This window comes from Pygoscelis adeliae, unplaced genomic scaffold (genome assembly GCF_000699105.1).
Source record: "Pygoscelis adeliae isolate BGI_AS28 unplaced genomic scaffold, ASM69910v1 Scaffold45, whole genome shotgun sequence".
Taxonomy (NCBI): Eukaryota; Metazoa; Chordata; class Aves; order Sphenisciformes; family Spheniscidae; genus Pygoscelis; species Pygoscelis adeliae.
In genome coordinates, this window is record NW_008825114.1 from 4,893,044 (window position 1) to 4,907,526 (window position 14,483).

General features: G+C 38.2%; 1 protein-coding gene across 1 annotated transcript in view; it reads left to right on the top strand.

The window, feature by feature from the left end:
• The first annotated feature begins 7,519 nt into the window (after window positions 1-7,519).
• CNTLN (centlein, centrosomal protein) overlaps window positions 7,520-14,483 on the top strand; it is a 340,217-nt gene continuing 333,253 nt past the window's right edge. Inside the window, exon 1 of the mRNA XM_009328161.1 lies at window positions 7,520-7,697. Within this exon, the coding sequence (XP_009326436.1) occupies window positions 7,520-7,697 (178 nt within the window). The remainder of the gene's footprint in view (window positions 7,698-14,483) is intronic.

Genomic DNA, 14,483 nt, shown 5'->3' on the forward strand with positions numbered 1-14,483 from the left:
GAAGTATAACTGGCTCTTGCATACAAGAATGTCTGAAAAATTCACATCAAACCGGATCTATCTATACATTGAAGTCATTATAGACAGTGGTATGCAAATCAGCTGATGGGACTCTTGAGCTGCATTGTTGCTGCTGTCCCCATGGTAAAACTTGTCAGATTTCATAAGTATTGCTTCCTGAAGTTAGCCAAAGTCTTATGGAAGGTCTCCTCTTTGGTATCCAGAGATCTTTCTAACCAACTAATCTCAAAAAAGCTGATACATGTCTTCATCTGGCATAGCTTCTCCATGTCCTTCTTTCTGGTGTATTTGCTTAGTATATATACAGGGGAAAATACAGAAAATCTTAGTTATCACAAAAATATTTTTAATTGCATATTAAAAGTATTTTTAATTGTATTTAATAAAAAAATCTGAATTTTTCTTGAATGACAGGACCAACATCCGTTTAAAAAAATTTGATACTGTGAGAACTACCAGGACAGAAATATAGGTCTCCGGAGATGGAGAATGAATTTTTCTGAACTGATGCTTTCTAAGGTAACAGATTCTAAATTCTATGCAGTTCAAATCGGTATCTTGCTTTTCACACCGAAATAAATTCTGATAGTTTTACAAACAGCAAAACTACACAAACTGAACCAGAGTCCAAGCCAGAATATAAGGTTTGTAAGACTTTTTACAAAGCAGGATCAAACACTAAACAGGAGTAATTTCATGACATATTTTAGACAGTTTCTTAGATTTTGTAAATGAATGTAGTTCTTCTGATTTCAGTGGAGCCAGTCTGCTTTACATTGCCTACTACCTGTTCCTTTGAGAGACTGGAAGATAACATAATCAAATTAATTTATAACTTAAAAATATTAAAAAAATACATTTTACCATCTAAGGCTCAACTTCTTTTCTCAAAAACCTAGGAAAAGGCTAGACTTCGCAGCATACACAAAAACTTATGAAATGCATACTCTGGACAACAGAAGGAGGATTTTTACTCTGACCTTTTAGAGTTTTATAATATTCCAGTACTTATTGCTGTGTTATTCCACGACAAAAACTGCACACATCAGTTCACATTCAGGTTCCAGGCCAGGTTAGATTACCTACAATGAGACTCAGAGATAAGAAAGGAAGGATTTGTTGCTCAGTCACATTTCTGCACCTTGTGACAGATGTGAAGTAATTCAGCCATTAACAGAAATGGAGAATGGTGTTTTGTTTTGTTTTGTTTTTAAAGATGTCATAAGAAGAAAAGGGGGCACTCCCCCTCCCTCAGGAAAAAGAAATAAAAGGAATACACTTTTTCAACATATGCAGTGTATTTCTATAAAGAATCCATCAGCACTGAACAAGAACTCTATGCTGTAGTGCTTGATAAAGCACTCTTTTAAAGAGCAGGTGTCTCCTTTAAAGAGCAGTGGACCTTTTTGCCCAGGCTGCTGCCATTGAGAATAGTTTTATTTTCTTTCCATCTGATTTAACAGATGTCTTATGTACTTCACCATCTCAGCTACCTAGCCCATATAAGTTATGACCCCCAGACACATAAACACTTTAGGAGAATGGATAACAGCACAAAGACCAACATTTTAACTGAGAGCTTGTCTACGCATTCAGCAATTCGGGTATAAAAATTCAAGGACAGCAATCGCAGAAAAACTGTTCTTGAATGATTCAGTTTTTTCTATGAAGATACTTGCTCCAGGAATGGGGAGTCAATCAGGAGTACTTAATTCTATAATACCAAATGTTATTAACTTACGTAAAATAGATCACTACTCCTATTTCACACTTCACTAAACCAAATAAACTTTTAGGTATAGACAAACCAGTAAGCAAAGCATCTTGAATACTTTCTACAAAGCCAGATTATGCTACAGGACAAAGCATTTGTACAAGACCAATCTGGAACAATTTCTTCATGCATAGGAAGAAAAATTGAAACAAGAAAACGTAAAAATTAAAATGTAAAAAAAAAAAAGAATAAATATTTCTGACTTTTAAGGAAACATTTTATCATCGTAGTAACAAAAGAAAGATTCTTGCTTTGATAGCTGCCTTGCTCAGAAAGCAGTCTTGGTGAAGTGATGGCAAGTAGAAAATAGATTTTGACAGACAGACAGAAAGTAGTAATGGATTTGAAAGGCAATGCTGTGAAAACTTGTTGAACCAGAGCGACTCTCGTATCATTAAGAGAGATTCTTAGTTTGAAAACAACTTGCTACTGCAAGATATCCATCAGCTGTGAGGCTATCTTGACATGGAATACCACGACAGAGAGTTGCACTATTATGAAGGGCTGAAGCCTCATTACTACAGAGAGTTGTAAGAATTCCAACGTAGCTGGGAAGTTAAGCTTCTTGGTTCCAAATGGTTATTTTTGCCCTCCTAACACAGCTTAGTTCATGTGATGCAGAGCTGGGTTAAATCTTATATAATATTTGGATTTTTACTTCATAGAACCATATGCTGACTAGGACTTTTTTTTAATCCCTTATCTGCTGAATGCCAATGTAAAGATTACCTGAATAAAATGACTCTAGAATGGCAGACTTCCCTCCATTTAGCAAATGCAATGGCAATTTCAAGAATAGTCCTGGGCATGGTCCTGGGCAATCTGCTCTAGGTGGCCCTGCTTGAGCAGGGGGCTTGGACAAGATGACCTCCAGAGGTCCCTTCCAACCTCAACCAGTCTGTGATTTTGAGAATAGCTTCCTTAGGTCTGAAAACAATGGCTTCAGGTCTGAAAACAATGGCTTCATGAGGTACATGAGGATTTATAAATGGAATGAGAAGGCATGTAATACTTTCAGCTACCTACTGGTGAAGTTGTTTCTTTGTACCATGAAACCTGTCTCCAAGTTTCCTGATGTAGTAAAAAAACCTCCTGATCAGGATGGTTGAATTTCTATGCTTCCAGAAGAAAGCTCTTCTGACCTGGGCAACTGGGAGGGAAGGAGTTGGCTTTCTAAGATATATCTTTCATTCATGTAATGCACGAGAGAAAAGCCCCTTTTTTGTACAGTAAAAAGTTTAAACCTCAAATGTTCTGACTGCTACTCTGGATGAGTTGTCTTACTGGGCTAAAAGTAATTATGATATCAAAACCAAGAAATTCTTCTCAAGTAGTATCCACTGTTCACGAGTATGGCTCATCAAGGAACAAAAAGACCCACAGGGGCATGTGAAAGATCTGAACAGAGAACGTGGCACTGCAGAATCTCAGGCAGGCAGAAGTTATGGGTATAATTTGACCTTAGTGTCCCCCAAAAGCAACATCAAATTCAAATATTATGATGCAGGAAGAATAATACCAGTGACTGACTAAAAAGCTCCATCTACTTCTGCATGGCTAGTAAAACACAGTAATTGATCCAGATCTTTCAGCCCTGACATAGGACATATTATTTTCATTGAACAGTCAGGTCACCCTCAGAGTCTTCCTTAAATCAAAAAGTGGCACTTACGTTGAGCCTCTGCTCTCTATCAAAACAAACACACATATATTTTAAATCAAATTCTCACTGACCTGTCTTTCAAAAGATGAAATAGTAACTATATGAGCTTCATGCTGCTTTTAGACAAGGAGTAAGATTTACAGTAAGATGTGTGGTTTTAAGAGGAATTAGCCCTACACTGATTTCACTATGAAGCTTCGAAAGGATCACAATCTGCAAAGCACAAAGAGATGCACTGTAGTGACAGACCAAGTTCAGATCTGTGTAGCTACAGTAAGTACTGGTGACACAATATGTTATATTACTTTACACTATTTGAAGAATTCAGTAGACCAAATTTGCTATTGGTCTGTACAATGCAAGAGGAGCTATACTGTATGGTATAATCTTTTTAGTGATCTGTAAGTATTGTAGTATAGTGGATTATGGACATCTAGAATATTACATGTGAACTGAATCTTAAATTTACAACAATTGCTTTTTCAGAATCCTACAGTAAATCACTTCATAGGATACACTATAACATAACACACGTTTAGGTACAGATAGACACAAAAATACTTTATGGTAGCGCAATTTACAAATGAAATAACAGTATGTTGCATTATCAACATTCTAAGTATTAAAATAATGTTTTCAGAGGAAACTATTGTGTTTCACTCAACTAAAAAAAAAACACTTTTCCTTTCTTTTCCGAAAAGGCTGGTAATACACCAACTTCATTGATTTCAGTAGAGAAACATCAAGGATGAGTTTAATTCACCCAATAGGCATAACAAAACAGGACAACTTAGTTTTATTATAATGTCATTTAGGTGACAGTTTTCTCCTGAGCTGCCCATCAGCAAACCCAAATAAAAAATATCATACAAAGCAAAGTGGCTTGCCCAAATCTTACGTCTTGTCATGATCCCATTTCCATTTATACTACTGCAGCATTTAAAGTCCTTAATCGCAGTCCCAGTACAGTAGGCAGTATAGAAAACATAAATGAAAGTAAATTCTAAATACGCATCACTCCAGCTTAAAAGACATAAAAGCAGTTTAACTGGATCACTGGAAACTCCCTCTGCATAAAAGGAATTTCCACAAGTATTGCAGAATTAGCTCATGGTACTACTGTACCATGCTCTTCAAAGCCTCAAGCATGGGAGGGGTGGTTCAGGAAATATATGTGTTGTCATGGACAGCTAGAGGCCAGCATAAACTAACCCTTCACATCACACTAAAGGCCAAATGGTCCAGGACAGACCAAGAATCGGAAGGCAGACAAGTCTCCTCTGTGAGTCTCCACTCCTCCCGTATTTGCACTGAACTTCCTCAGACTACAGGATTGCCCTTGCATTGCCCAGTTGCCCCACAAATTAAGGAAGAAAACATAACTCCACAGAACACATGCAATTCTTACATCGTAATTCAAGAGAAGAAGGATGTAAAGGGTAACAAACCAGTGAGAAATTTTAAAATGACGTTTCTAAGGACAGAAGAAATAGTAGGTGACCGAAGTCAAGAATCAACTTTAAAGGAACAATGCATGGAAAAAGAATTGACTTGTTTCAAAGATGTACTAACAAATGTCTAATGGAACAGCATCCTTTTTAAGGAGACAAAAATCCCAAGATGACTAAATGGCAAAAGTAAATAGGCAACAGAAGAAATATTGATGAAAAATGCGGTGTAGATGCAACTAAAACCATCAAGAAGAAATGATTTAAAGGAAAAATACATGTTGGGAGCTACACTGAGTAAAAAAAAGAAAATTACACAGGAGAAAAGCAGAGTATCAGAGGGGACAGCAAGCAATATAGTGAAGAATAATAAGGCTTTCTACAAATACATAAAAGGAAAGAAGACAGTAAAGGATAAAATGAACGCATTAAAGTATAAAACAGATGCTTAGATACAGGATGATGCAAGGTTGATGGCAGGATTAAACACCTCCTTCACAGACATAATTCTTTTCAGGAATTGTGAAAAGAATATCGGGAAACATGAGGCTAATACTGGCCTCCCAGATCAATTAAGTAGCAACATGCCGGTTTTACAGCTCACTACAAGTTAGTAAGAACAAATGTAAATGATATATATACTGTTTCACATTGGAATCATCTGGTGCAGTATGGACTGAGAACTCATCACTCCCTCTGCCTGTTATTTGGGGTTTCACTTTAATCAGACACAGATCAGTCAACTGCAAGTAGCCTATACTATGATTTCTTTTTTTTGTAACAGACATAATTTCAACTCCAGCTACAGTAGGATGGGATTTCATACAAAAACATATTCACTGGAAACCCCTCAATAATGAAATTTAGTCAAATTTCTCAAAGGATAACTAAATTAATATATGAGTGGACTTGAAGGAGCACATATATACAGATTTTAGTAAATGCACTTTAAAAAATACTGATCAGTTAATCACTCAGTAGGAAACAATAACTTCAGCGTTCAGGTGGTAAAGTGAACAAAACAATAGCTATCTAAAAAGGGAAAGTGAATGTCATTGCTGTCCATTTTTTGGAGAAAAAGTGACCACAGCCCACACAGTGAAGCCAATTCAGCCATATTTTAAAGATGTCTAGCATTATTTTAGTATTAAAATACCAATTTTAAAATGTTTTATTGATCGATGACAGTGTGTCCTCTAGATCAGCTTGATTTCCATTTCAAAAGTACATTCATAAAGATGCAGTGACAAAATGTACATTAGGAAATGTGGCATTAGGAAAGACACTTGGTACAAAAAGAGATCTATTGAAAGACAAAGGAAGTTATTCAGGACACATCTGTCCAAACAGCAAGTCATGACTTGTACGTATGAAGATTGCTCAGAAATTTCCTATGAATCCCACCAGAAGGCTGTAATGACATCTCTAGGGAAGTTCTAGGAAAACAAGCTATAGCAAGTTCCAGTTCCCACTTCTTAAAAGGAAATGGAGGTGATGATACAAAGCTCTGTTCACTTTGCCAGTCCCAACAGGTCTCTTTGAGTTGGCACCATCAGAAGGCTACCACACTTACTTGGAAGCACCACATTTCTCATTTCGCTGAGATGAAAAAAGCAGCCAGTAGTCCACTGGAGACAGAGGGGTTCACAAGGCGAAACTAGGCCACTAAGGAAGCAAGGGAGGAGTCAATGCAAAGAAAGATAGTAATGGAAGAAAGTGAAGGGGACAAAAGAGATAAGAGGAAATGGATATAAAACAGTGGAAGACACAGTAAACTGGGTAACAGCAAAGGAGAACAAAGTGAGAGGAGAGGACAGGAGCACAAACAAGAGGCAGACCATAGTTCAATTATTAATGTTACTTCTTAGTGGTTTCAGTACCAAAATATTCTGATAAACTCCAAATTAGGTGATTGAGTGGAGAAGACAAAATGAAAACATTCCTTTGCTTCACTGGGATTTCAGATGAAAGGAAGGTGCAATCTCTACATTCAAAAGATTGAGTACATTTACATCTTCTGGCAGGAGGAAAAACATTTACCTATTTTTAAACCAATTCTTTTATGTTTGGTATGTATCAAATTCTAATGAATAACAAAAATGGGGACATGAAAGTTATAGACAGGAAAACAGACGAACAGACAAGTTTTTACAAAGAAAAAGGGGAAAAATGCAAAGACTGGGTAGTTAAAAGGATAAGACAAGGACTGATTTAAAAATGGGTTCCATTATTATCCCTTCTCAAAAGAACACAGAAAATATGAATACATGCAAGATGTTTATACAGTCTTAGTAGCACACAGCTTTTCCCTTAGCGATGAAAAGTGAATAAGATGCACATGAATGTTTCTCCATAATGCAGTGTGCTCATGTGTAGCCTGACTTGCACACTCCTTCTGGCACTTACCTGCTGCACTGGGCACAGCTGGCAGGTGTTGGTGGTGGGTGCGGGCATCCAGGGCAACCTGTGCTGGACGAGGTCTGGGACTGCCCTGAGCCGGTGCCAGCTGGCTCTGCAATGGACAAAACGGACCCACCACCACGTGCCAAACTGCCCACCAGAGAGCATGTGCTGCCTCTGTGAAAATGTGTTTCAGAAAGGGAGGGAACAACTATGGGAAACAGAGACATTGAAGAAAAAGAGGGGACACTTGAACAGCGCAGGAGCAAAGAAGCAACTGAGCATGGCTGGAGCAAAGAGATGCCTGAGCAAGGGCAGAGGGGAGACACAGGAGGAGGTACTCCTCTGAGGGGACCACAGCCCATAGAGGAGCCCACACCCGAGCAGCTGAGTAAGAAGCAAGGAACAGCAAAGCAAAGTAACCACTACACACCGGCCTCAGACTCCTGTGCCACCATCACCTCACCCAAGGGACTGACTGTGATGTGCGGTGAAGGGACTGGAAACCAGCCGGGGGGGGGCAGAGGTGGCTGGAAGGAAGCTGAGATATGTTTCTCTAAGTGTTTGTTTAAATGTTTGTGTTTATTTCTCAATATCGGAGTCAATAATTAAAAGTTAATGATAATTGGCAATAAACTAAATTAAGTAAAATTCCACAAATTGAGACTGATTTTTTCTTTGGCCGACGACATCTGGCAACCAAAAAGCAAACAAACAAAAATACCAGTAGGAATATAAAGTACTGGCAATTTTGTCACTCAACTAGATGTAAACAATTGTACCGTATTACCACCATGAAGACATAATTCGTGTTTTAAAATGTAGTGTATAATTATAACTTTAGTTTGCTAGAGGATTTTCAAGGATTAAAACTAAGGAGGGCCTCAGAATATTTTGTCCTACTGTTCCATGGAGTATTCTTCTCACATCAAAGCATTAAATGCGAAAACCATAGTGAAAAAGAAAATTAAACTTAGCAACAGAAACGTCATTGCATTGCTGTGCACTGCTGTATAATTACAATTTTCCCAGGTCCAATACACAGAACAGATTTTCATGTACATCATGAACAAAAATCAAGTTCTACCTAATCTTCCATTAGTGACTAGTAAAAACAGGATCATAACATCAAAGGGGACAAAAATTCATATTTAGTATAACTATACTAGCTACAGCTGAATTATGTCAGGAATTAACTTGGACTTAGATTTTTTTTTTTACAGTAAGAGGCAACGTAGTTTGTATTAACCTTAATTTCTTCATTATAATGATTCTGTAGATTATACTACAGGTTTTCAGGCAGTGATAAATAACATAGACTATGAAGCAATTATCCTTCATCATTTGGCAGGAAATATTTAAAATAAACAAGAGATGTTGCAGATATTTCAGTAGAGATTTTTAGTCTAAATCAGTATTACCCAGTTGTGAAGCTTGGTTATCTCTGAAATACGTACGTATGTATGTGCACATACACAAACACACTACCATTGCCACAGGCATTGATTTTCCTATATACACACAATCTCTCATAAATATGCATGCACATACACACAGGGTAAGTATTGCACAAGTTGAAGGGACACCACTCCAAAGGAAATGCAAGACTATTAGAGTGAGGTGGGAGAATGAACAAGAAGACAGAATAGGGAGGACATAAGAAGGAGGAAGGCTTCAGGTTAGGATATCCATCCTGTTCCTCCTCAAATACTGGTTCATTCCACTGCAGAAATAAGCCATTATCTGCTTCCAAGTACTGACACAAATGCGTGCTGTCTTCCACTATTCCCTATTTCCATACCCAGGGATTCCTCTGTAAAGGCATAGGAACAGAGAGAGAAGATGTCAAGAAACGATACCCCTAACATCATAGAAACATAGAATCATAGAATCATTTAGGTTGGAAAAGACCTTTAAAATCATCAAGTCCAACCATTAACCTAGCACTGCCAAGTCCACCACCAAACCACGTGCCTAAGCACCACATCTACACATCTTTTAAATACCTCCAGGGATGGTGACTCCACCTCTTCCCTGGGCAGCCTGTTCCAATGCTTGACCACCCTTTCAGTGAAGAAATTTTTCCTAATATCCAATCTAAACCTCCCCTGGCGCATTTGGCCCTTGAGGCCATTTCCTCTCGTCCTATCGCTAGTTACTTGGGAGAAGAGACCGACACCCACCTCGCTACAGCCTCCTTTCAGGTAGTTGTAGAGAGCAATAAGGTCTCCCCTCAGCCTCCTTTTCTCCAGGCTCTATAACCTCAGTTCCCTCAGCCGCTCCTCATCAGACTTTTGCTCTAGACCCTACTTGTGCTAAAGACCCTACTGTCAGCAGGAGCAGTTTAGTTCCCACATTTCTAATGAGAACACAGATGAGACCTTAGTTGGAGCTGAAATTTAACAGAGAACCCTATATAAACATGTTTAGAAGAACCCTATATAATGATTTTTTATCATAACTACATTTACTTGGATATGCTTTTCTGCTAGTCATGCAAAAAGGTGTCAGCCCGCAGGTTATTCCCTGTGCAAAATGGCCACCATCTGTCATCACAGTCAATGGCTGCCATTTCTCTACACTTAACTAGCATGCAAAAATGAGGCTATCTTTCATGAAGGTGATTACTTCCTTCAATTATTTTCAAACTGAAGCAAAATGAAAACCATTGCCTTTTTATGGTCCAAAGGTATGGCAAGATACTATTAAGAGACAGTGAAGATTTGCATATGCAAAATGAGAAGAATAGGATGCAGATTTATAATATTAAACACAGGAGCTCGCAGGATTGTCCTAAGTTTGTCATACTGCCTACTTAAAGCATCATCTCCATACCACAAGCTCTGGCCTAAATCTTAGATGCTCTTTCATTGTCTTCCACCTCAGACCTACACTGCCTCAGACCCCAGTACCCTGTTTCCCATCAGAGAGATTCATGCTCTTCTTATATACTGACTGAAGTAAAGTAAATCCATCTGCATATTTCACTGTCTAATAATTTCATTGTTTCCTCATCTAAGGAGCAATCACCTAGAAATGGAAGGCTGACCTGAAGGTTACCACATTTCTCTCCAATGACTAGATATTACAAGAGCAGACATAAGTTCTAGTATCTTAAATCAGGAAAGTGAGCAGCAATTGATATTTGAGTCATCAATTACAGCAACATAACTTCAGAGGTTAGTAGCACGGCCCTGCACAACTATCAGTGCTCAATAAAATCTACAGAAAATAACTTATAACTGTGATACAATTCTCTGAATATGGACTCATTCACATACATGTCATAAGACTAAGTCTGAATCCGTGTCTGACATGTAAATATGTGACCAAAGTCACACAAGTATACACACGTTAACCTCAATTTAAAGTGTAACAACCATCTCCCCCGCCCCCCTTTCAGGCATCGCAATTTCAAAACATGCATTATTATATGAATACTTCTTAAACAGCTAGGTTTAAAAAAAACAAGCAAAACCCCTTCTTATTACAGGACTACCAGATTGTACCTCCAACATAATCTATTCTACTAAGTCTTGCAAAAACTAGACTGCATCTGTATAAAGGCATTGTCCACAAAACTAAAAAGTGGAAAGTGTTATCTTCAATATATCATCACCTAAAAATTCATCTGTGTTGCAAATACACAACTATAACTGTAATGGTGAGTCATGACAATATTAAATGGGTAGTGTAGTAATTTCTCTGCAGATCAGATAGATGCCTGAAACAATCTTGTAAATAGAAACAGTATTTCTGTACAGCCTACTGATGGGTGAACATAGTTCTAAAACTTTGCCAGTGCAAATTGCCAGTGCCAGTGCAATTTTATTCCCCACAGCATAGTGCTTTTACATGTCCTGTGACCCTTCCCCAAGCACCCACTCTAGCATATAAATGAAATACAGTCTAACAAGTTCAAAAACACCTTTTTTTTCCATCATGTGCTTTAAATATGTTGTTAATGAAAGAAATAGTGTTTTCACATAAAGTAAAATACAGAAATGGTTCTATGATATTGTTACAGTAGATTTTAGAAGTTGCAGAAGGAAGTAACTGCTGTGAATCATATTTTGGATGTGCCTATGGCACCACAAAGAGTAGATTATATAAAACAACATGAAATAACACAGTTAGAAGTGACCTGATCAGGTGAAGGTGATTCCAAAGCCAGGTCTCTACTTGCCAACACACTTCAGAACTATATAGCTTCTTTGCTAATCAGATCATTATGCTATTCCATGTATTTTTCAATTAACCTCTCTACTGCCTTCATGTGTTTAATTGCCACTTTAGATGTTGCATATACGGTGTGGGGAAAGCCTTAAATAACTTCTCTGACCTAATATCTCTCTGTTTCTTTTAATTATAGTCTGCTGCTTCTTTAAGGTCTATTTGAAATAAATTCCACTTGCCCTGTGATAACTGCAGCCACTACTGTTGTGAAGTTTGCAGCAGAAGAATCAGACAGACAGACAAAAACCAGTATGTATCTTCCCCATTCAGTCCTCCCCTGCTTTTTGGAGGTATTGGCGAATCACTCCAGCATTTTCTCTTAAACAGAACCACTGAGAACTTTACACAGCTCTATGGAGAGACAGCAGCCTCCAAAGTCACGGTTAACTGTAACAGCTGGCCGAAGTAGAGAGACAGAAAGAGCTTGCTCTTCAGTGCTCTGTGAACCACTGTCATGATCTTAGCCTGCATGTACCTAATGGACAAGGCTTCACATCGCTACAACTTGCACAGAGGTCAACATCATAGTAAGATTAAAGAACTCAGGTTTCATTTTCTTCCACAATCTAGAAGCAAATCTACTTTTTTTTTCCACAAGTACTGTTTATTCTCTCAACCTCTTACTAGGAACATATGCTAGAATTTTCACCGCCCACATTTTCACCACGCTTCACAGAAGCAATAAATGTAAACCATTAATTACAAGGAACAATAAACAACTGAATGGCCAGGAGAATGAAACTAATCCTTCTCTCCTCTCCCAGTGCATCTCTCCTCTCTTTTACAGAAAAAAAAGGGAAAGAGGCAGGGGGATGCATTTGTGCATTGTTGGATCACTTCACTAGCAGCAGAGAGACTCCAGAGGTTTTCCTTTTGTTACTTTCACGACCAAGTTTATCTGAAGATTACTAACCCTGATTCTGTGAAGATTCTAACAAGCAAATGATGGCATTTATATTTTAAGTTGTTGACTACTCTTAATTGATTACAGAGCAAGAAGCACATCGATCTCAACATTTCAACACTCTCTTCAGGGGCTTGTGAAGCCACTAGGAAGAAACAGGCACTTGATAGGCAGTAACAGTAGCACATATCTTTAGACCGACTCAGGGCAAGCCTGCAAATGCTGAGTGGCTTCAAGAACAGATGTCAAACAAGTTAGTGTATCAGGGCACCCAATTTTTCCCTTGAATTCAGTGCCTGCCTGTCTTTCACAGACAGTTTTTGGAGAAACACCCAAGCAAGCTCTGAATGAAACTCATTCTGATCTTGAAATGATTACACTTGCTTTTGTACAGCAATTTTCCTAGGCTAATATGTCCTGTTACAGTGGAATTAAGCAGCTAGACATAGACTGTGCAATGTAGCATGGAAGCTGCGTTGCTTCCAATACCTGATCTAGTAGTTCAGAATTACTACACTGCCCTGCATTCCTGATGAATTACTACAAGTCCTTGCATTGTACGATATAGAGATACATTAACTACTCATGAAGAAAGTAGCCTATGTGGTTAAAAAACACATCAAAGGGAGTCTTTCACCTCTAAATTGCATTCCTGAGCCCATCCAGATTAATTGTTTTCCTTTATCGTAGCTTGAAGTAACTGATTTAAGGAAGAAAATTATAGCTTCACTGGCCAAACAGCAGTCTTAAGAAGGCAAATTCATTTGATCTCCATTTCTTGCCTTGCTTAAGGAGGGAGTCTACTTACTGTATTTGTAGATGGTTGTAACACAGGTGCCTAATCAAACAGACCTTGTTATACTGACTGGCATGCAAAACATGAGATGGTGTATCTGTTATCTTCTATAGCTGTAGGAGGCAACCAGAAGTATTTTCCTTGTATTTTTAGTGTATGATTTTGTCTCCCAAGCTTGAATAAGACAACCACCAGTGAACCTCAATGCCGACTCAGGAGAATCCAAATCACTCACCTTGCCTTCGAAAAATAATTATCACCTTCCCATATCAAGAAAAAAAATCTGAAAGTTGGCTAAATCTCTGAATGTAATTTTGATCTAACAGCTTTTTTTTTTTTTTTTTTAAGACAGCTGCTTGCCTATATATATGGTGAAGTGAACCCAGTTCACTTGCAGTCTGTCCCTGCATTAGGACATGTCAAAGTGTTCAGTCACTCAGCTGGCCATTTTGACTGTAATTCATTCCCCTCCTTAACCCAAAGACAGTTCACTGTCATAATTAACATCCTGACTAACATTAAACAACTACCTGGAGGCACTGTAGCCTACAAAGCACAAATTGAATGAGCACTAGGCAGAAACGCCCTCGAGCTTTAACATAAATTGATTTAGCTAAACTGGTGGAAGGTAAGCACAAACCCTCTTGTGTTGGTTTAAAGGTAACGGTGGTTTAGCTCACACATTCAGGCTTATGAGCACAACAGACAACCCTCATTGCATGAGTTTAGAACGGGCGCAGTAACCATACAGAAATTTTGTAGCCATTTATGGCATAATCTCTTTAGTTCAGTGGTTTCCAAAGTGTGGTTCTCACAGAAGGTTGTGATAACAACCTGCAAACCACTGTCAACACTAATTTTATAGTGTTTTACATATTAATACCAGTGGTTTGGCAGCTCTCAACAAAGGTGGAAGCATTTGATCTATTGGTTATAAAAGTTTTGAAAGGTCCTGGTCTAACTAGTCTTACGATCAGGCCTACATTTACCATTGTGTGTTTTATTAACCAAAGCTTCCTACTGATCTGCAAGAGGAGTAACAGGTGAGTTACATTGCAACAACTGCTGGACTTCTGTAATGGTCTTCACGAAATAAATTGTTGGGCTTAAGCTAATTCACTTTGAGGAGTCCTATCAAAAATATTACCATTATAGATGATATTACACTGGCTTTTTGCAGAGCCTTTTGGCAGAAAAGTCAAAGAAACAAGCAAGTGGGGGAACTCCAGCCAGGTCTCAAC